Source organism: Lagenorhynchus albirostris, chromosome 13 (genome assembly GCF_949774975.1).
Source record: "Lagenorhynchus albirostris chromosome 13, mLagAlb1.1, whole genome shotgun sequence".
Taxonomy (NCBI): Eukaryota; Metazoa; Chordata; class Mammalia; order Artiodactyla; family Delphinidae; genus Lagenorhynchus; species Lagenorhynchus albirostris.
In genome coordinates, this window is record NC_083107.1 from 8282823 (window position 1) to 8306764 (window position 23942).

The following is a 23942-nucleotide window of genomic DNA, read 5'->3' on the forward strand; positions in this document are numbered from 1 at the left end:
CACGTAAAAAGCAGATTAAATTAAGTTTAATAAAGAACTACTTAACTGGTGATTGACAGATAATGCCTACATTAAGATCAGCTATATTTTGAGGTACAGTCTTTCTGCTTGACAGCTCTTCCTCAGGGTTCTTTCTCTAAGCTCTCTTTCCCAACAGGCCTTTACCATGATTTCAATGACTACTTTTGTGCTGACGTGGCAAAAATCTCTATCTCCCGACAGATTTCCTCCTCCAGACTCTGGACCCATTATCTCCAATTGCTTCTCTGACAACTTTAGCGTCTTGTGGTGCACCTACAATTCGTCACGTCCCAGACACACCTCGTTATATCTTCCTGTCCATACCACCATCTCCTACAGGTACCATCCTTTACCTTATGACCCACGCCAGGGACCCGAGTGACATCCTAATCCACTCCGTATATACTCTTCACACAGCGCTGGGAGGGATCTTTTTAAAACTTCAAATGTGATTGTGTTTCTTCCTGCTTTAAATGTGATTCCCCAATAAAGTTCAAACCTCTTAACATAACCCTTTATGAACAGCCACACACTTACCTCTCCGAAGAGCTTTCTTACTTTCTACCCTTCCCTTGCATTCTAGGTTCCAGCCATAATCTATTTTATTTCTCCAGGCATAAAATGTTTTTCTTCACCTCTAGATCTTCACACGTATCATTTTCATTATTCATGAAGCTCTTGCTTAACTTCACCTGGCTGATTCCTTCAGGATCACATGCCCCAGAAAGTCTTGGGCAAACCCCTTGGGTCCAGTCACACTGGCCTCTTCCTTCAAGGAAGAGGGTGTCATGGGCACTCCATCCTCAGGACTTCGTACTGCTGTTCCCTGTGTTTAGAACTCTCCCTGAGATAATCTCATGGCTCCTTTTTAAAGTCCTTAGTAATATGTTGCCTTCCCTGGAAGCTCTTCCTTGACCACCATATCTAGAATCGCGAGCTTCACCTTGGACACGCTCAACCATCTTTGTGGCTTCATTTCCCTTCATAGCCCTGTGTCTGACACACTACGTATTTTACTTATTTGGTTGCTTGTCTGTCTCCTCTACTTGCATGTAAGCTTCATGAAAACAAGGATTTTCTTCTGGGGTCTGCTCACTACGCTAGACCAGCACCTTAGCGATATTACATACGTGGAACATAGTAGGTATGTAGGAAAACTTTACTAAACAAAAGAAAGATTAAAGTAAGTTTTTCTGGCTGTTACTTCCCCACAAATATGGGGAGAAACTTCATCATTTCATTTTAGAAGTGGAATACCTCAGCATAGCTCATGAAGTGTCAGTGTGCTAGGGAAAGCATAGTTTGAGAACTTCTGGTTCCCAATATCGTATTATGTAACAAAGGAATCTTACAAAATAAAATACCTACCTGGAAAATAAAAGCCATTTTCATCACATCTTGCAATAACCTTCTGGCCTTTGAGTGGATCCAGTTTTTTGGATTTGTTTTTCTTTGTTGGAGTTCCTTGAATTTTCTGTTGCTAAAAAAAAAAAATAAAACATTAATAGTTGATAGAAAAAGTAAGTGCAGACAGTGAAAGTCACAGATACAGGATAGCGTGCGATTCTTTACTTAGAATCACACTGTTGAGGAATTACAGGACATGCATATACTGTATACTCACTCTGGAGTACTTTCTGTTCTATGCTGTTGGGAACAGCCTTTTAAAACTGAACTGATATGGGAAACACTGCACATAGAAAATGAGGCAGAATTTACAGTCTAAATCTAATCAAGCTTTGTTAAAACAAAACAAAAAAAGGCAGCCTTTTCTGGAGAATTTAAACAGGATCCAGAGTTTTAAACTATAATATTCAATATATGCATACACGATCCAAAATGCAACATACAAAAGAAGCAAGCAAACATAACCAATTCTCAAGGTAAAGGAAATCAACAGATCACAGTATTTAGATGGCTCAGGTGTTGGAATAATCAGATTAAGATGCAAATCAGCAGTTATAACCATAGTACCTGAGGTAAAGGTAAATACTCTTGAAATGAACAGTAAGGTAGTTGTTTTCAGCTGAGAAAAAGGAACTATAAAAAAACAAATGGAAATTTTAGAAGTAAAAAAAACCCCAACAATATCTGGAAGGGCTAAATAGCAGAATTGATATGATGGAGGAAAGAGATCTGAAGACAAATGAACAGAAATCATCCAATCTGAAGAGAGAGAAAAAAAGATATTTAAAAATGAGCAAGGGCCTTCATGTTCCAGATAACCCCTTCAAAGCCCAGCTCAGTTATAATCTCTCTGGGAAGACTTCACCCCCAGGCAATTTCAGAAGAAACAAAGGAAAGTACTGCTCTGTTATTTCCAAATGCTACCACCTGAATCAACACTTGGAGTGAATGTGATTGTTGTGTCCACTACAGGAAGAAACTGGTAGCTTCATTTTTGATCTGTAAAGTCCAATTCTATCTAAAGTCCTATTTTCTATGCTAGATGACTGATCATTAGTAGAGAGACCCAATCTCCACTACTCCTCCAAAAAACCCCCCAAAGCCTCCATTCCATCATCCAGAAAAGTCATTATTTTTGATTTCCAATCAATGTGAGGACCAACGATCTTGTAAAATAAATTTAAAATGAATTATTAGAAAACAAAATAAAAAACAGACATATAGTGGTTGGGTTTCTAGGTAAAATCTATTTAAGAATTCCAAAAAGCAACTGGTAGCAAATGGGTTGGAAAAGAAGACAAGAATTCAAAGTACCACCAAATTGGTAGGGTGTTTACCATTTTTTTCCTCTGGTATTCCCTGGCCTGACCTCAAGACAGCCCAAAACACAGAAGTGGGCTCCAGGGTATAGACAGAGAGAGTCCTAAAAGAAGCCCTCTAGTTCTGGCTTGAGGAATGGGAAAAGGAACTCCTAACCCTTGGAGAGAATACAGAAATCCTTCTCCCCTTTCTCCCTCCATACTCAGACCTCAGTCCCTAAGCAGTTCTGTGCAGTGGCAGCAGTGTTGGCAATATGAGCCTGGAGGAGCCAAAACCCTGCAGGAGTGGAATCTTCTTGCTCCAACAGGGTGGGTGAACCCCCACTGTTCTCTCTCTCTATGTATCTAGCCTCTGTTTGGTCCCAAAGGCAAGCACGATATGCGGAAGCACGCGACTGAGTTAGGGACATAAAACCCTGGATTTCTGGCTGACGGACTGAAAAGAGGAACCCTAGGAAACCAGAAATTACTGGGAAGGTCACTTATATTAGAAAAGGGAAGGCCAAGTATTACCCCAATACCAAAACAGGCAAAGACATCACAAGAAAAAGAACACTACAGTCCTATACTCCTCATGAATATAGATGCAAATATCTCTTAAGAAAATATCAGCAAAAAATGCAGCAACATATGAGAAGAATTATACACAATGACCAAGTAGGAGTCATCCAAGGAATGCAAAGCTAATTTAACATCCATAATTATGCATCCACAATTAATGTAATACTCCAAATTAGTAAAGAATAAAACCATATTATCTTAATGCATGAAGAAGGCGCATCTGACAAAATCCAACAGCCTTTCATGATAAAGATGCTCAACAAACCAGGAATAGAAGGAGACTTCCTCAACTTGATGAAAAGCATCTGTAAAAAGCCTACAGCAAGCATGACACTTAATGGCGAAATATGGGATGATTTCCCCTAAGATCAGAAACAAGGCCAGGTACTCTTGCAACTTCTACTTAACATTGTACTTGATGTTCTAGCCAGTGCAATCAGGCAAGAAAAAAATAAAGGCATCCAGATTGGAAAGGAACGGGTAAAGTTGTCTTTCTTCATAAATGATATAACCCTATATGTGGAAAACCCTGAGGAAAGCACATAAACACTACGAGAGTTAACAAGTTTTGCAAGATGTCATGATGTAAGTTAAATATACAAAAAAGAAAAAATTGTATTTCTGTGTACTAATAATGAACAGTCTGAAAATTAAGAAAAGAATTCCGTTTATAGAATCAAAAAGAACAGACTAAGGAATAAATTTATCAAAAATATATGAAAAGCTCATACACTGAAAACTACAAAACCCTGCTGAGAGAAATGACAGATCTAAGAAGTTGAATATCATGTTCATGGACGAGAAAACTTGAAATTGTTAAGATAGTCATTTTTACCAAACTGATCTATAGATTATACATAAATCAAACAAAATCCCAGGAATTTTTTTTGGCCAAAATTGAGATGCTGATCTTAAAATTTACACATAAATGTAAATGACCCAGAAGAGCCAAAATCATTTTGAAAAAGTACAAATCTGGCGGACTTACTCTTCTTAATTTCAAAACTTACTGTAAACCTTCAGTAATCAAGAAAGTGTGGTCCTGAATTAAGGATAGTCATATGATCAGTGGAACAGTATTCAGAGTCCAGAAATAAATCCTTACATTTATGGTCAATTGATTTTTGACACTTTGGAAAAGCTTTTGGCAGTTTCTTTAAAAATTAAACATAAACTTACTGTATGCCCTGGAAATACCACTATTAGACATCTAGCCAAGAGAAACAGAAATTTTTGTCACACAAACACTTGTATGTGAGTGTTCATATCAGCATTATTCACAGTAATGGAAAGATGGAAATAATCCAAACGTCAGTGGACTGGGGAAATGGGTAAACAAAATGTGGTATATCAATGCAATGGAATGTTACTCAGCCATTTATATACAAAACTTACAGAAAACACAAATTTATAGAGACAGAAATTGATTAGTGGTTACCTGGGGCTTGAGGTGTAAATGGAGACTGACTCCAAATAGGCATGAGGGATCTTTTCTGGGTGATGGAAAGGTTCTGAAACTGGATTGTAGTGGTGGTTGAAGCTCTGTCAGTTTTGCTTAAAATCACTGAATTGAAATAGGCGAATTTTATGGTGTGAAAATTATATTTGTATACATCTGCCTTTTTAAAAAAGGTTAAAATAGGCAGCCATCTACTTCTTGTTTCCTCTGTGTAACTGCTCAAGGTATTTTGCAGATAGTGGGCTGAAGAAGCAAATGAACATAGAAGTTTCTGAATCTACTCTTAAATCAAAAAATAAACAAAATAGGCCTTTTTCTTCAAATTGCTATATTGTAGAAAATGGGGGTTTTCCCACCCAGATTTTTTTCATTTTTTTCCTTTCTTGACCCTTAACTTATTAATTTTTGGATTTCTCAAAGAAATTAGTCCTCCAACCCAATCAAAGCACCCAGTGACATCATTCACCAGCTTCTCATCTTCGCAGACCATCAAGTGACCCTCTTCTCCATGACACAAAGCCAATATAAACTGTTTTCGCATGCACTTTGATGCCATCTTTTTTGCACTGCTATAGCTATATCGTCAATAAAGTATTCGATGCATATTTTATGAGTTCATCTGCTGGTCTTCACTTAAGCAAGTCTCTAATTTATGAGGCAATTGACAATAAAAATTTAAATAACTTCAGGTGGTGTGAACACCACTTACTCTTGGGTCATGATTCATGTTCAGTATGGTTTGGGCTCCTGAAACCTGCAGCTCATTTCCCTGGTGCCCTGACATAACTGAGCATTTTGCAGCCATCTATCATTTGTATCTGTTTGGTGATACTTTTCATGTTCACTAAAAGAAGCGGGAGTATGCTTTATTTCCTGGGAGCTGAAAAGTTAGAGCTAGGTCCTCAGGGAAGAAATAATGAACTAAGGGCTTAAAGTCTCTTGCAGGATGGTGGGATATGATCAAGTCTTCAGACCTGTGTTGCTTGTAGCCTATGTGGTCACAGACAAAAATGTAAGATGAACACCACCCTTTTGTTTATGATGTTCCCATCTAGTTGAATTTTGCTGGGGACCCTCTATTCTCATGGAATTTCTATTTTTACAGATGTACTCAATACGTCAAAGAGGATGGCCCAACATCATTGGTAGCTGATGAATGTCATCTGCCTGTTCCTGGGCTTCACCCAGAGAAGAAACCTAAGCACTCCTTCCCGTGGGCAATGAGAATGACCTCCTGCCCACCTGAAATGGCCTCAAAGGGAGGAGACTGGACCAGGGGACAGGAGAAATGGGACTGAGTGCTGTCCAGGTGGCTGTGTGACTTTGGGAAGTCTGTTAACATTTCTGGGCTTCAGTTTCTACATGTGCAAAATACGGGGATAAAATAAATGATCTCTAACATCCTCTCATATCTGTCCAGGAAAGTCTAGGCCTTACTAGCCTTTCTGCAGTGCTGGGGAAATTGTCAGGCTATGTGCGTACACGGACAGGAACACAAGCAGGATACCCTTGTTTTTACAATATAAGGGAAATGTAATGGCCAGAACTGTGACATGAACAGCAGTGTTTTCCATCATAATACTCCAAATAGATGCCCACACCAGTTTCCTACAGTCAGTTCCTCGACGGAAGATTCCATGTACAGTATATTCTCATTATTGATACAATTTAGAATCTTGAGAATTTGGAATAAGCCAAATTACATCAGCTGTTGCATAAATACCTCACCTGTACATAAAGTGAACCTCCAAAGCCACCTTACTTCACACCATCAGTGTTCATATCAAAGACCAATCAGCCAGGGAGGCGCTGTTGGTCCCTGAGGCATCAGACAGTCTTATCACCTCCAGACCAGTAACAACCTGTTACTACAAAAGATGTCCACATCGATTCCAGAAAGCGATTTTTCCCCTTTAGATTTCATCAACAGACCAGACATTTATTAGAACCTATGCCTAGATACATTTAAAACTCCTTTTCAAAATTCTAAATGAGTATAATCACATAATTTATTTAAATAGCCCCTTTTTATCTCTAGATTCCAAATACTGATTCTCTCAATATACTAGCCAGAAGCTAACCAATGTGACTGCTTTCTACAGTTCCACATGTACAAATCTGGGAAGTCAGTTGCCAGAAATCGTCAGGGACCTCAAGTGAGTTGTCACTCACTTCCCAATTCATCTGATATAGGAAAACCACTCACTCTGTGAGGACCTTCCCTGCAAGGGCAGCAGCAACGGACGGAAGCGATACAGAGCGCTGCCGGTGTTCATTTTTAACACACTGAAAATGCCACCTAAGAAACTGCCTTTTTAAATCGCTAAAAAGTATCACCTGTCATTCGAGTCATTCACACATCTGTGAGTCTACCTGAAGGAATCATTACAGCTACCAAAGGGCTTTGCATACTCACATTCACTCTGCTCTTGTTTCCAACAGTTACTACTATTGGCAAGAATTCATTTCTGGCTGTTTCCACAGCACGTAGCTTTATGGAAGGAACTGTTCACTGTACACTCAGTGATTCTTCCATATCCCTGCAGAGGCAACTCAGCTATACCACAGATAGAGCAGAGAAGCCGTGGTGAAACAAATCAACAGGGCCAGCATTAATACAATGGTTCATTCACAGAAATAGAGCATTGGTCTCCCAGGATGGAAGGACATCGATCAGGGCAGCTAGACACACCATCCCTTCAGCCACAAAGTTGACAGCACCTTTCCAGAAGGATGATATCCCGCTGTTTTTGAGTCTTGCCAAAGACTTTAGAGACCCTTTACAGCCCATACTAGAGGACATTAGCTTCCCTGTTCCTTTCCTGCCATCAGTCACCTATGCACGTGCACAAGACAAGCATGCTACTGGGCTTTAAAATGAAATCTATGGGGACTTCCCTGGCAGTCCAGTGGTTAAGACTCTGCACTTCCAAGGCCGGGGGTGTGCACGGGTTCGATCCCTGGTCCAGGAGCTGAGATCCCACATGCTGCACGGTACGGCCAAAAATAAAATAAAATAAAAATAAAAAATAAAATCAAATAACATTCTTTACAAAAATAAATTAAAAAGAAGAAATCTATGGAGGACAAGGGGATGGAGAATGAGAGAACAAGAAATGCTAGCACTAAATAAATAAGCTGACCCATCTCTAGGTTCAAGTGCCTGGGAGTCACTGCGTTTCAGTGAGGAAGTCAGACAGGCAATGATGCTGGCAGTTAGGGATGCTGTCCACTGGATAATTGATTTTGCCTTGTCTCCAAAATTCAGAGAATCCAATTCACTTCTTTGCCAGATTCAATTATCAGAGGGTGCAGATCAGGATCCAACATGGTCTACCCTCCTTTCATTGCATTACTTAGTTTCAAGGTCATGCTCTCAGGTTTGCGCTGGTGGAGTAAAGTTACTAAATGTTTGATGCTTTCGAATTTTCCATTTAACGAACAACATGTTTTCACATCAGGTACACAATGCACTTCCATGATGTCACTAGAACTAGTCTTCGGCTCAAAATCTTGTCGTAAAACCACTATATTTTTTCCTGCCCCAAATCACTGAACTCTGCTGGACCCAATCCCCAAACTGTACTAGCGGCAGTTCCAATGGCTTGTCTGTCCATGTTTTGTCCTTAAAGCCAAGTAAAGTCTGTGACTGTGCTAATCAAGATAATACACGTAGTGTCAGGCATGTTCTGACCTTACCTCTCGCTAGGATACCTAATTGTAAGACCAGAATACTTGCAAACTGTCTCTGAATAATTCAACTCTTTTTAAAACCTTGGTGAGGAGGACAGAGCCAGCCTGGAGCATTTCCTGACATTCACTATCTCTCCCTTCATTTAGATTTAGAGGGGTTTCTCCACCATGATAGTATCCAGGGTCTGCATCCCTTTTGGAAATGGGTTCTGGAGAGAAAATGAGAAAAAGACCTTACAGGAAAACATAAATCAGGGATGGCAAACTCCTGCCCAGCCCCTCTAGGCAGCGGAGTGACCGACCCATGGTGAAGAATTGAAAGGACTTGAATAGGCTATTTGCATTTTAACAGGAGTCAAACCATAAGGCTAAAGAAGTGAAGCTCTAGGTGGAATTTCCTGCCTCAGCCCCTCCGGTCTGAAGAGGAAGCTAAGACTCCTTGCAAGACCTCTCACAAGCACAGTAGGTCGGCGCTGGGCTCCCGGGGACCCCGAGGACACCGTGTGTAAGCCCAAGGCTTAAGGCGGAAGCTACGGCCAGGAGGACGTGCAGAGAGAATTATCGTCCCCTTTCAGAAGCCTCAGGCGCTTAGCCGTGCTTTAAAATCCAAAGCAGCATAGGGACATGCTTTTTCGGAGCTGTTTCCCCCTCCTCCTCAGGGAACATCATAACTTTAGGAAACACAGCGTGAGCAACACGTGTCCCCAAAACTTCTGTGCGGGTTTCCACTTCCCCTCTCCGGGGGCTGCTTCCTGAGCAGATCAGGACTGGTGAGCTGCTTGGCCTTCCCCTCTTCCCGATGTGGTTCCTGTGCTGTGTGAGGGGCTGCTTAGGAAGCACAGGAAACAATTACAGGATGATGCCCTGAACTACCAGACAGCCCACAGACAGGTCCCCAGCACTGAGCGAGGGAGAAGACTTAACCACTCTGACAGTCAAATCTCCAGTCAAATCTCAGTCAATAGCAACTCAAAGGGCTTTTGTGGGAGGCTGAACTTATGTTGGGTGGTTTTTTTTTTTTTTTGGTAGTAGCAAAGGAACCTAATAAATATGCATTAGATGCTGAATCGAACGATTTCCCTAGCTTGAAGAGCACACTTGTAACATCTTCTCAGGGAACACTCCCTTGTTGCTCTTTTAGGGAAGAATCAAAGAGAGAAAAACTTGAAATGTTTTAAGTATTTAAACCTGAAAATTACTACAGCGCTGTGGCCTGCAATTCAGATGTTACTGACGTAGTTATCTACAGGCAGCTACTCCAGAGATGCACCACAGCCATACACTTGGAGCCGCTTCCGTGTCATTGCCTGCAGCGTGGACCACCGCCAGCTGTCTGCTGTGGTTGTATACAGATACCTCACACACGAGGTGATGGCATAAAAAGAAATGCTGAGCCTTTAAGAAAACTTTTCAAGAGATCTCTGTGCTGGTTACTCTGGGCCATACACCTGCCCCCAGGTCCATTCCCTGCCCTGCTCCATGCCCCAGGAGGTTGACCCCCAAGGACAACATGACCCAATTTCTCTTGTTGGCTGACTTTCCAATAGGCTGAGCCAATGGGAGGCGAGAGGTTGGAGGCAGCAGGGGGAGGAAGACAGGGGTATTGGCTCTGGGCTCCCTCCGTGCCCTTTGTCTCTCTAGGAATGCCCCCTACTCTGGCTAGTGGCCTTCGCTCTTACAGGCTCCAGTAGCACTATTTCCCTCCACCCTTCAAGTCTGGGGGTGGTGGCAACTTCCTGCTATTGCCAGTGCTGGGGTGAGATCCCCTTTTGGCTGCCTTAGACCTGCCTCCGCCTCTGCAAGTAGTCCCTTCATTAATGTTTCTTCACTTGAAGTGACTGAATGGGATTCTGTTTCCTGCCTGGACCCTCCTGATAAGCCCTCCACATTCAGTTCTCCTCCTTCAGACTGGGAGGTCAATGACCATCCCCAAACCTGTTTAGGGTAGAACTTACGCCAATGAAAAAAGATGAGCCTTGTGGCAAAAGAGTGCCAGGGTCCACCCAGCTGAAATCTCCAGCCAGGACGGCTGTCCTCAGCTTGAGAATGAAAAGACAATCTGGCAGTGATTTTTGTCCCTGGAGCTGATACCCTCCTTCCCACTCCTAAACATCAGGATACTAGACAGAAACCTTTCTGGACACTATTTAGAGTGGGCGGGAGTTTTTCTTCCCTTCTGTGACTTTCCTTCAGTGGCTGGTCTTCCTGAGTAGGATCCTCTCCTTAAATCCCCAGCTAACTGGGGCATGATCACGGCACGGCAGCATCTTCTCTTTGGCATCCTCGCCCATCCCATGCAGGCACCTCACTCTCTCTGGGATTTCAGTCTCACCCTGGCCACATGTCCTACCATTATCTCTCAGGAACCCATCGGGGGTCTGGTTTCCGTATGTTAATGTATCACCAAGGCACTGGCCTGAACGTGCACGTGTCATTCTTTGTGTGATGGCATCACTGATGCACAACCCACACCTGCTAATTCCCCACCCTTGCACCAGGGGATCTTCTGTGTCACTGTCACTAAGGAGTCAGTCCTCCTACCAGACCCAAGTATCAGCAGAAGAGACTAAAGGTTTTACTTGTGGAATGAGAAAGGCTGGCTAGTCATAAAGGGTTAAGGTGTGATGCCTCCGTTCTCCCCTTAAAGAGGGAATAATGAGAGCTGCAAAAGGATGGGTTACAATGCAAGAATGACAACTGGTCCAATTATTATTTGGGAGCAGATATAACAAATGACGCTACTTATTCTGACTTCATTTTATATACAACTCAAAGAAATGTCTCTCTAAGTCTCCCCAACTAATGTTCTCCTGTGTAGTGTCAAAGTCACAACCCAATATAATGTTTTCAAATCCAAGTGGTCTCTTTTCGTCCCTTCATTCTCCCATTCCCATCTCACCCAGCCTCACCCATATCCTCCCTCCTGCTGTGTATTTTCCTAACACTCTCTCCTGGACAGTTTTCCATGGAGTGGACCACTCAATTAGTCATTCTTCAAAGCTAGAGACTCCACATTCCTTGCCAGTCTCAACTTGGAAAAGTAACCACGTGCAGCCAGCTGTGTAAGTACATTTCCGAGGCCTCTATTAGGGTTGTTTAGAGCTACTTAGAATTTAACAAGATTTTCTGCCTCCGAGTTTTTCAAGGCAGCCAAGGTTGGGTGCAGAAAGCCCGTTGGATCTTTCTGGGTCTGGATTCTGTGGGACTCTGATTGTTCTGGAGAACAATCCTTATTTACTAAGAAAATGCTGCAGGACAACATAGCTGGAGCTGCCCCAGACCAGGCTCCCAGCGAAAACTTGGGAAGTTTAATTACAACTCAGATGCCCTTGGTGATTTCCACCATACTGCAGCTGCGAGGGCTCAGGAGTGGCCAGTGACGTTGGACTCTGCAATCACGGCAACAAGAAGGGTGCTTGTGAAGGGAACTTTCAAGTGGAATTTACAATTTCAGAGTTAAAATCTTTCATTATGCCGTCAGTAAGCCAAGCACCTGTCTCCAGGGATGCCACGAAACCAGTGGATTACAGAAATAGGGAGGGACAATTAATCATGGAATGTGTCCCGTATAAGGCGCTGGGCAGAGCAGGTGGGATAATGATGCTTGCCCTACGTCTGATCCTGGGGCCAGCAAGGGACTGCCAGTGAAAGCCTGAGTGGAAAAAGCAGGGCGCATTCTAGCCAGACACTGGCATGTACGGCCACTTCTCCCCACCTCTGATCCTCACCAACAGAAAAATCAGGAAGCTGTCCCAAACTCAGGGACCAACAGGGCAGCTACTGTGGGTGCCAGCGTACTGTAGGGGAAAGAGTCAGAGAGCCGCAGACCTCCAGACCCCATAACGTACTCTGGGGTGGATCAAAGAGCGACCACTCCCTTCTCAACACGCATGGACATTTCTGATTGGGCATCCCATTCCGACCAACTTTGATCACCTTTTGTTACTTCTTATCAGTAAACTTGAGGGGGTCTTAATGAAAAACAGGTTTCTTCCTCTCCAAATTACAGTCATTGATCAAAATCTTTGGCCTCTGCTAAAAACATTTAAAGTGAGACTTTTTTTATATGAGTCAATAAAAATGACTTGCACCTGTGATGGATTTTCACCGCAGGATCGCAAAAGGCCTGGCAATCTTGAGCTTTGGTCCGAACCATTTCTCACGCTGAAGGATGAGACTTGTGAGCAGGTCATGAAATCAACTCAACAGAGCACGATAAAAATGGAATAAAAATACCGCACGATACATCACACATGGTAAGGAGAAGTACCGTTTTAAGAAAATAATACAGAAAATCTTCCATTGCAGAGGGCCATGTTGAGAGTGGAAAGAACTCTGTAGATGAGCTGCCAACTATGGACCCCTCCCCGCCCATTCATTACCTACGGACTATTGTCCTGGGCACATGGGTGCTTTCCTGAACTGACAGTGGGGGCTTTGGTCACCCTATGTAGGGACAGGGCAGTGAAAGGACAGCCTTAGCCCCCGACCAAGAAAGGGGGCAGCAGTGGACCCATCAATACCATCACACAAACTCAATGTCTTCCTCACTCTGGCTCCCACATCAAGTTCCCTCCATTGTTTCTCCTTTGCTTTCTAGGAAGATCTTGAACAAAAAGTGCACTTCCTGTATTTACTTTCTCCACTGCTCTCTACTTCTCCATCCTCTGCACACTGGCTCCCACTCCCAAAATGCCACCGAAGTTGTTCTGGCTAAGATCACTAACGATCTCCCTCTTGAAAATCAAATGGTTTTCAGACATCATCCTGTCTGACTTTCCAAACTCCTCAGTAATATTTTAACAACGGAAATAGCAATGACGGGCAAGGTGGGTTGAGGGCATTTCCTGTTGAGCATTTAGCGTGGCACACTGTACTGAGCATATTACGCGCGTTCTCTCACAACCATCTTGCAGGTGGCTACTATGATTTTTCTAATTTAAGGATGAGGGATCTAGGCTTAGATGCCTAAGGAAGGTCCACATCTGGAAGTACTGAGACTTGCATTCAGGTCTGTCTGACTCCAGACCCAGGGCTCTTGCCATCTCTCCTCCTCAGGCTCTGACATCACAGCTCCCTACCCTGCGCCTTCTGCTCCTCTAGCTTTCCTGTCTTGGCCCTTTCCACAGTCTCCTCTTCCTTTCTCAGCACCTCAAATGACCTCCTCAAATCTATCTCTGTAACATGGACTTCTCTCCTAAGCTCCAAACACATGGCTGCCTATCGGGCTTTCTCGCCGGGATGCCCTGTGGACATCTAAGGATCAAGAGGACCTAAAGTGAGTTACCTTTCCCTGAAAATCCGCTCTGCCTCCCATGGTACCTCTTCCTCTTGTTCTTTCATTCATGTATTCATTCGAATACCTGGGAGTGCCTACAAGGTGCCACGCGATACTGCAGCAACACTAGGTATACCCAGAACACAACGGACCAAGTCCCACCCTCATTCCAGCGGAGGAGACAGATGATGAACAAATACGTACATGATGGCAGGTGGTGAAACGTGCTGTGAAGAAAACAAAAATGTGGGAAGGGGTTAGAGAATGACAGGGTGTTTAGAGGGGCTGTCTCTCTGCGGAGCAGAGGTGACACGGATGTGGTGGCTAACCGTGCCTCTGTCTCCCAGTGGTCCAAGACGGGAAGTTTGTGGGTATCCTCAACGTTGCCCTCTGGCTCACCCCACACATTCACTTTCCACCAACTGGTATCTCTTTCACCCATTCCCTCCCCACTGTACCGGCTTGACTCAAGGACTCAACACCTCTCAGTGGAGGCTGCACCTGGTTTTGGTCTTCCCCCCCTACACTGAGCCTCATCTTGCTGCCAAAAAAATCTTTCCAAGACCTCATGTCCTCCACTTGCTGAAAAGTCCTCGCTGGTATCCACTTCCTACAGGCTTGGGTTCCTGATCCTAGGGGAGATTTCCAAGTTCCTTGTACTCTGGGGCCATCTTCCCTTTCCCGTCTTGTCTCCTGCCACGCCCCTGGTGAACATGCCATGCTCTTTCCACCTTCCTGCCTTTGCACAAACAGTTTCTCTCACTCAGAACATTTCTCACACTCTCCCCCTCAAATTCCTACACATCCTTCCAGACCAAATTCAATCATCCCCTCCATGAAGACCTCCTCAACGCCTCAGCCAGAATCGTTCGCTTCTTCCCATCTTCCAGTTGTTCTATGGCTACGCCTCTGTTGTCATATTTATAATACTCTGCTATAAGGATCTGGGTCTCATTCCTTCAATAAATATTTTTGCGTGTCCACTGTGTGCCAGGCATCATTCTCAGTGAATGTAGCTATGGATACAGCTACGAGTAAGGCCAGACAAGACCTCAGCTCTCACATAGGTTACGTTCTATGCCAGTATGTCTCCTCCACTAGGCTGGATCCATGTCTCCATTGCTGTTAACAAACCCCTATTTTGTGTCCAATGTATAGTATCACCTTGGGAGGCCCCAAGGAAAGAAAGAAGAATGTGGCAGGCTGAGACCACCTGTGCCAAGGACAGAATCTGATCCATGGTCGGGAGTGAACAAATGTTTCTGGATGAAGAAATTGTGGAAATTATTTTAATTCCCACTCTGTGGACAAGGGAATAAAAAAATAGAGCGATTAATTCACATCCCATGAACAATGAGCTTTTGATTCCCACAAATTCAGGAGACTACACTACGCTCTGAAACACAAGAGGCTTCTTTTCACTGCATTAGCAACACTTCCCATTTTAACATTTAATATAAAGTATAGATAAAAGAATAATGCTTGCAGATTCTGCTGTTAGGCAGTAATGTCACCAGAGCTCAACATGCGAAAGTCCATCATTTAGAACCTATCTGTTCACCTCAACTAGAGTAAGAGTGGGACCTGGTCCATGTGTTTAGGTACCTGTAGTGCCTAGAAGAGGGCTTGGTACCTCATAGGAACTCATACGTATTTCAACGAATAAATGAAAGAACAGAGAGGAAGAAGCGTGAGGAAAAGAAGAGCAGATTTCCAGGGAGAGGGATTGAATTCATTTGAATTCAGTCTTCTTGATTCTCGGTGTTTACAGGGCACCTACGTGAGGAAGGCCAATATACAGCCACGTGTTTGGGGTCATCAGATGGTGCCTTCCAAGGAAAGACTGAATAACTCTTTGAGGAGGTCACTTTGAATAAAAACGACCACCCCCCCCAATATATATAAATAAATAAATAAAAACAAAAATATAAGTAAAGATATGATAAAACTTTTGCACTCTGCACAAAAGAAATCGCTTTCTACACTGAAGGAAAAAAAGCCATTTGCAGGGGAAAAATAAATTTAAATAAAAATAAGCAAATAAAACACAAGAATCTAGAACAGCAAATACAGAATTTAAAACCAGGCAAAGCTGGTATCACTTAGCAAAGACTGAAATCAAAAAAGATGAATCTCAAAGGTCAGTTCCTTGGATATATCTTTTAGACTATCATATGGTAAATATATTAAAATTATATAGAACTCAGTAAGATTCTGGAAGAACTGTTCCAGGTTTACACACACCCTACTATAGTCAGAAAGAGGATATTACACAGGCAGCAAGTATTTAGAGCCCCCAAATGTTCATGTCCTTTGGTCCAAGAATCCCACACCTAAGAATTTATCCTAGCAAAACAGTTCAACTCTATGCACTATAGAAGCAATAAAACATGATGTGAAAGAGAAGAAAATTGGAAAAAACCCTCAAATGCCCAACATCCAGTGAAGAGTTAAACAAATCAGGGCATTTACACACCATGGAATATCATGTAACCACAAAAAATATCAGTCTGATGATTCAGCAAAAACACTGAGAAAATATATGAGACGTTGAAAAGCAGACCATGAAATGATTACGGATACTCTAACTGCAATTCTGTGTAAAATTTATTCAAGGAAAAGAAACAATTAAAAGTAAATGATACAAAGTGGTAATAAATAATATGGCTGCCAGAAAATAAATTTTCCTTGTAGAAGGTCTGTTTTACTAGTAATAATAATTGCAAACACTTACGTGGGGAGCTTTCAATACTAAGTACTTTAAATGCTCATTTTGCTTCCGTAACAAGCCTATGAGGCAGATACTATTAACACTCTTATTTTACAGATTTAAAAAAAAACCCTAAGGTTTAGAGAGACAGAGTCACTGGCCAAGATCACACAGGGATTAGGTGGTAGGTCTGAGGCTGGACTTTGGTCTGGCTCATATCAAAGTCCTTTGGTCCGGCTCATAGCAAAGTCCAGGCTTTTAATCACTACACGATACTTCTGTTTAGATTTATTTTTCAATTAAAACACGTATTGTTTAAAAAATAAGGCCAGAGTAAAATCAAATGGCATTTCCTTTCTGTTGAAAGAAGTCCTGAGACCTTAAGTGGGTTGGCTGTAACTCTTAGAAATCAGTGCAGTGGGAGGTGGGAGACAGGGGAGGCCAGCACAGGAATGGCAAGGGCTTGGGATAGGAGGGAGGGAGGGAATACAGACAACCTCCACGGTGGTACACACCTCTTCAAGGGCCCTGCTCACATGATTCTCCTTCTTGGCAGCCTCCTGGAGCTCCATGGCCTGCTGCACATACATTTTCCCAGCTAGGATTTCATTCTCCAGCACTGACAGCTCCTTCAATGAAATGGGCCAATTCAACCGTTCTAATGCCTTGTTTAAAGCTGCCTTGTTTTCTAAGTAACGCATTGGTTTGTTTGCACCTAACCTAAAAAAAGAAGAAGAAAGAGAAACATAAAGTGATCATAGTAGAACATAGTAGAACATATGGAAAGATGTTTTTTCTGTAAACCCTCCCCTGAGAAACATCTGTCAAAGCAGATGTCAGGTGTCAGTTGACAGAATCACAGCCATGCCTTCTGGCTTTGGTAGTTTATGCAAGTCAGAAACAATCATCTCCGAGTCACGGTAGGCACTTTTCCCCATTACCTAATTTGATGATCTGATTTTATAGAAGTTTGATACACGTAAGTTATTTTTTCAACAATTTTTTCAGCGTATTTGGAACCCATTCCTTTCTCCCTAGGTCTAACATTTGGCAGAACCAACAGTGAGTTTCAAAGACATTTCACACAACTATGCCTAGCAGTGACTCTGGAAACAAAGCAAACCCTAAACTCAAATATTTGTCTCAGTGCAGTAATTCTCCTATTAGCTCATGTTAGCTATTTTTACCTTCTCTCCTCTTGTAAGCCTAAATAGACCTAAACTTTCTGGCTTCACTGTTTTGGTACACAAAGAACAGAAGCCAAACTTTCTATCAGCTGATGAACAAGCTGTGTGATTCCAGGGGAACCCAGTGGGGTGTGGAGGTCCCAAGTCCTGGATTCTGTTTCCAGTCCCAGTACTTATGAGTCAGATACTCATGGAAGCGGGTACAGAGATTGACTGATTGAGGGACATGGGGGAGGAAAAACATTTCATAACTGTCATTCTCTTATTGTTGAAAATGTCATGGCATTTTTTTTAGATGTCGGGTGTTGGAAGAGCACACTGTTAAACCAGTACATTCACAGGACTCAATCCACAAACAAACTTGTCAACAGAAGACTGCAAAAATTCTTATTAAAAAATCTAAATTGGTGTGATGTCAGCAAAGTGGTGAAATGAGAAACCCCAGGCTCTCATTCCCCCACAAAGACGCTGACTAACCATATAAAGACCAAACTGCCTTTGTGAGAATTCTAGAAACCAGTTAAAATGTACCTGCCCTCCAGCACCACAAAGCCAAGAAGAGGAGGCATTGAAGCGAGTAGGAAAATGTGTTGCATTTTGTCTGGCCAAGCCCCTCCCCTTCCCTGGCACACTGCAGAGCAACTGGGAGAAAACTCCTATTCAACATGTATCCAACATTTTGGTCTTATGTGGGGCTTCCCGGGAGACTGGCTTCTGTCTCACTTGACTCAGAATGTTGATAAAAATGGCAGTATACTTTGGATGCCAGGTTGGGGCAGCTGAGAACAAAGGCAAGTTTCATGGGTGGTTACAGCACCAGAGATACTGCCGTACTAAAGACAGACACCAGGGAGAGCAAGAGATTACGGGTTCCTAAGAAAAAAACAGGGGCAAAACCTCTTCAACTGGGAAATGACATGCACAAGCCTGGAGAAGACATATCCCCAGAAAAGGTGTGAGAGGGTCCCAGAACCTCTAGCCAGAATGCTTGGTGAAGGTCTTCCCCTGTAAGAAGCCACCTGTAAAGACTGGGAGGAGTGTCTGTTTTATCAAATGCCCAAATATTGCCTAAAGATACTAAGGCATACAAAGAAACAGAGAAAGATGGCCCAATCCAAGGAACAAACTAAGCTCCAGAAAATCTACCCTAAAGAAAGGAGATCTATGAATTACCTGACAAACAATTGAAAATAACTGTCTTAAAAATGCTCAATGAGCTCAAGGAGAATACAGACAACTAAATGAAATCAGGAAAATGATGCATGAACAAAATGAGAATATCAACAGATATAGAGACTATAAAAAGAACCAAACAGAAATTCTGGATCTGAAGAATACAATAACTGAGCAAAATGGATGGCTAGTGGGAAGCTGCTGCATTGCACAGCGAGATCTGCTTGGTACTTTGTGACGACCTAATGGGGTTGGATAGGGAGAGTGGGGGGGAGGCTCAAGAGGGGATATGGGGATATATGTATACATATAGCTGATTCACTTTGTTGTACGGCAGAAACTAACACAACATTGTAAAGCAATTATACTCCAATAAAGATATATATAGAAAAATAATACAATAACTGAAGAATTCACTAGAGAGCTTCAAAAGCACACTTCGTCAATCAGAAGAAATAAATTAGCAAATTATGATTATTTTAAGTCATAAATTGTTACAAGGACAAAGAAGGACATTATATAATGGTAAAAGGGTCTATCCACCAGGAAGATTTGACAATCATAAATATATATGCACCTAATTTCAGAGCTCCCAAATATAGAAGCAAACATTAACAGAATTGAAGGGAGAAATAGAAAGAAACAATATAAAAGGAGATTTCAATTTCCATTTTCAATAATGGATAGAACCACCAAACAGAAGACCAATAAAGAAACAGAGGACTTGAAAAACACTATAGATTAATTAGACCTAACAGACATATACAGAACACATCACCAGCCAACAGCAGAATACATATTCTTAAGTACACATGGAACATTCTCTCCAGGATAAACCACATATAAGAACACAAGTATTAAAGGTTTTTAAGATAAAATCATATAAAGTATAATCTCCAATAACAATGGAATAAAACTAAAAATCATTAGCAGAAGGAAAACTGGAAAATACACAAATATGTGGAAATTAAACAACCCACTCTTAAACAACCAATGGGTCAAAGAAGAAATCCTAAGGGAGATTATAAAATATCTTGAGATATTTTAAAATAAAAATACAACATATCAAAATGTCTAAGATATAGCAAAAGCAGTCATAAGAGGGAAATTTATAGTGCTAAATATTTACATTAAAAAAGAGGAAAAATCTCAAATCAACAACCTAACTTTACACCTAAAGGAACTGGGAAAAAGGAGAATAAACTAAACTAAACCCAAGTTAGCAGAAAGAAGGAAATAAGGATTAGAGCAGAAATAAGTGAAATAGAGTATAGAAAAACAATAGAAAAAATCTATGAAACTAAGAATCAGATTCTGGAAAGAACAACAAAACTGACAAATGCTTATTAGCTAGATTAAGAGGAAAAAAGAGAAGATTCAAATAACTAGAATCAGAAAGGAAACAGTGAACATTACAACTGTTGTCACAGAAATAAAAAGGATCATAAAAGACTCCTATGATCCATTATACACCAACAAAATGGATAACCTAGAGGAAATGGATAAATTCCTATAAAATTATAACCAACTAAGACTGAATCAGGAAAAAATAAAAAATCTAAACAGACCTATAACTAGTAAGGAGACTGAATCAGTAATCAAATAATTTCCAACAAGCTTGAGCTCAGCACTATGTAGCTTCCATGGAGAGTGCTACCACACATTCAAAGAAGATTTAACACCAATCCTCCTCAAATACTTCCAAATATTTAAGAGCAGGGAACATTCTGAAACTCATTCTATGATGCCAGCATTACCCTGATACCAAAGCCAGACAAAGATACTACAAGAAAACTACAGCCCAATATTCCTTGTGAACATTGATTCAAAAATCCTCAACACAATACTAGCAAACCAAATTCAACAGCGTATTATGAAAGGATTAAACACCATGAAGAGTGAGATTTTATTCCTGGAATGCAACATACAAAAATGAATCAATATAATACATCACAGTAACAGAATGAAGGAAAAAAACCACTTGATCATCTCAATTGATACAGCAAAATCATGACAAAATTCAACACTCTTTTATGATTAAAAAGTCAAACACTCAAGAAACTAGGAATAGAAGGAAACTATCTCAATATAATAAAGGCCTCATAACTTACTCAAACCTTGCTTTAGATAGTGAGGAGGGAAGTCATGTCATGAAAGGTGGTGGAGTAGAGAAATCAAGGAATTTGTCTTTTCACCAAAACAACTATTGATAGAATTAGCTATTTTGAAATTCTGGAATCTAGTTGAATACTTACAGTATCCAGGGGAATGCCTGATGAAGACAGAGGCTGGCATTTAGGGAAATCTCTGTCAGGTCACTGGCTGACCACAGAGATGAAACAATACTTCAGTGAACACACATGACAAGGAATATAGTCTTTGCAAAAACAGTGTGGAAAGACACTAAACAGACAAGTGCAGCCTTCATCAGGCAACAACAGAAATTTCTGGGAAGGGTAGAGAATCTAATTTCCAGCGTTACTACGTTACAATGTCCAAAATGTTCTGTTCTCAATAAAAAATTGCAAAGAACACAAAGAAACATGGAAGTATATAACCCATTCACATGGAAAAAAAAGAAACTGACAGATGAAGTCCAGACACTGGATTTGGTAGAGAAAGACTTTAAAATAACTGTCTTAAATATGCTCAAAGAGGTGAAGGGAACCATGGACAAAGAACTAAATGAAATCCTGAGAATGATATATAAGCAACTAGACAATAAAGAGAAATTATGAAAATGAACCAAATAGAAATTCTAGAGCTGAAAAGTACTATAGGTGAAATGAAAAATTCATTAGAGGGTTTTAACAGTAGATTTGAGCAGGCAGGAGAAAGAATCAGCAAACTTGCAGATAGATCAAATGAGATTACATAGTAGTCTGGAGTAGAAAGAATACAAGAATGAAGAAGAGTCTAAAGGACATATGGGATTCTATCAAGCTTAACAACATATGCATTATGAGAGTGCCAAAAGGAAATGAGAGAGAAAAGTGTGAAAATATTTGGCAAAAATGAAATAATGGCCAAAAACTCTCCAAATTTGATGGAAGACATACATCTACACGATCCAAGAGGCACACTGAATGAAAAGCAGAATACACTCAAAGAGAGCTATACCAAGACACTATACTATAATTAAACTGTTGAAAGACAAAGACAAAGACAGGGAATCTTGAAAGGAACAAAAGTGGCTCATGAACAAGAAATCCTCAATAAGATCAACAGCTGATTACTTATGAGAAACCATGAAGTCCAGAAGGCAGTGATAGGGTTTGTTTGTTTGTTTATTTATTTATTTATTTAGGCCACGCCGCATGGCATGTGGGATCTTAGTTCCCTGAACAGGGATCGAACCCAAGCCCCCTGCATTGGAAGCGTGGAGTCTTAACCACTGGACCACCAGAGATGTCCCATTGATATGGTATATTTAGAATGCTGAGAGGAAAACACTATCAAGCAAGGATTCTATATCTGGCAAAACTATCCTTCACAAATGAAGGAGAAATTAATACATTTGTTAACACATAACAAAAGCTAAGGGTGTTTGTTGCTAGTAGGGCTTCCCCATACAGGAAATGCTAAAGAGAGCTCCTCAGGATGAAATAAAAGGACACTGGAAGACAAGTTACACTGGCCATATGAAGAAATAAAGATGACTGGCAAAGATGACTATATGTGTAAATATAAAAGCTAATATTCTTGTATTTTTGGTATGTAACTCCTCTTTTGTTTCCTATATTATTTAAAAGACAAATTCATAAAACAATGATTATAAAGCTATGTTAACGGACACATAATGTAAAAGATGTAATTTGTGACAATAACAATATAAAGACGGGATGGAGCTGGATAGAGACAGAGATAATGTACACTATTGGAAATAAGTTGATATCAATTCAAACTACTTTGTTATAAATTTAGGATGTTAACTGTAATCTCCATGTAATCATTAAGAAAATAATGAAAAACTATGCAAAAAAGGAAATGAAGAGGGATCACAATGATACATTAGAAAAAAAATCAAATACAAAAGGCGGCGATATTGGAGGAATTGAGAAACAAAATAGACAAGACATATACAAAACAAACAGCACAATGACAGAACTAAGTCCTTCATTATCAGTAGTTACTGTAAATGTAAACGGATTAAACTCACAGTTAAAAGACAGAGACAGGCAGAATGGATTAAAAAAACCATGATCCAACTATATGCTACTATAAAGAGACCCACTTTAGACTTAAAGACACAAATAGGTTGAATATGATAAAATGAAAAAAGATATTCCATGCAAATAATAACCAAAAGAGAGTTGGAATGATTATACTAATATCAGATAAAATAGATTTTAAGTCATACACTTTTACAAGAGAAAAAGAAGGACATTATTTGTATTAATAAAAATGTCAAATCATCAAGAAGACATAACAACTGTAAATACATATCATCTATCAACAGAGCCCAAAAGTATATGAAGCAAACACTGACAAAATCGAAGGAAGATATAGACAGTTGTACAAAAAGGAGACTTCAATATCCCACTTTCAATAATAGAACAACCAGACAGAAGATCATAAAGGAAAGAGAGAACTAGAAAACACTATAAAACAACTAGACTTATATATAGAACACCTCACCCAACAACAGTAAAATAAGTATTCTTAAATGCACATGCAACATTCTCCAGGATAGACCATATGTTAGGTCATAAGGCAATTCTCAAAATATTTTAAAGATCAAATCATATAGAGTACCTTTTCCAGAACAGTGGAATGAAGCTAGAAATAATAACAGAGATAAAACTGGAAAACTGGAAGTATATACATATAAATATACACCACACTCTTAAACAACCAATGAGTCAAAGAAGAAATCACTATTAGAAATTGGAAATTAGAAAATACGTTGAGATAAATAAAAATGAAAACACGACATATAAAAACACATGGGATGCAGCAAAGCCAATGGTCAGAGGGAAATTTCTGGCTGTAAATGTCTAGTAAAAAGAAAGAAAGATCTCAAATCAACAACCTAGGTGTACACCTTAAGGAACAAGAAAAAGAAGAGAAAACTAAACCCAAAGCCAGCAGAAGGAAGGAAATATTAAAGATTAGAGCAGAGATAAACAAAAGA

The 23942-nt window shown here is 40.7% G+C and overlaps 1 protein-coding gene across 1 annotated transcript in view; it reads right to left on the minus strand.

Annotated features, from left to right (window-relative positions):
- VWA3B (von Willebrand factor A domain containing 3B) overlaps positions 1-23942 on the minus strand; it is a 213765-nt gene that overhangs the window by 19284 nt on the left and 170539 nt on the right. The window contains exons 23-24 of the mRNA XM_060169018.1: positions 16964-17168; positions 1390-1501 (exon numbers count right to left, since the gene is read on the minus strand). Coding sequence (XP_060025001.1) covers positions 1390-1501; positions 16964-17168 — 317 coding nt within the window. The remainder of the gene's footprint in view (positions 1-1389; positions 1502-16963; positions 17169-23942) is intronic.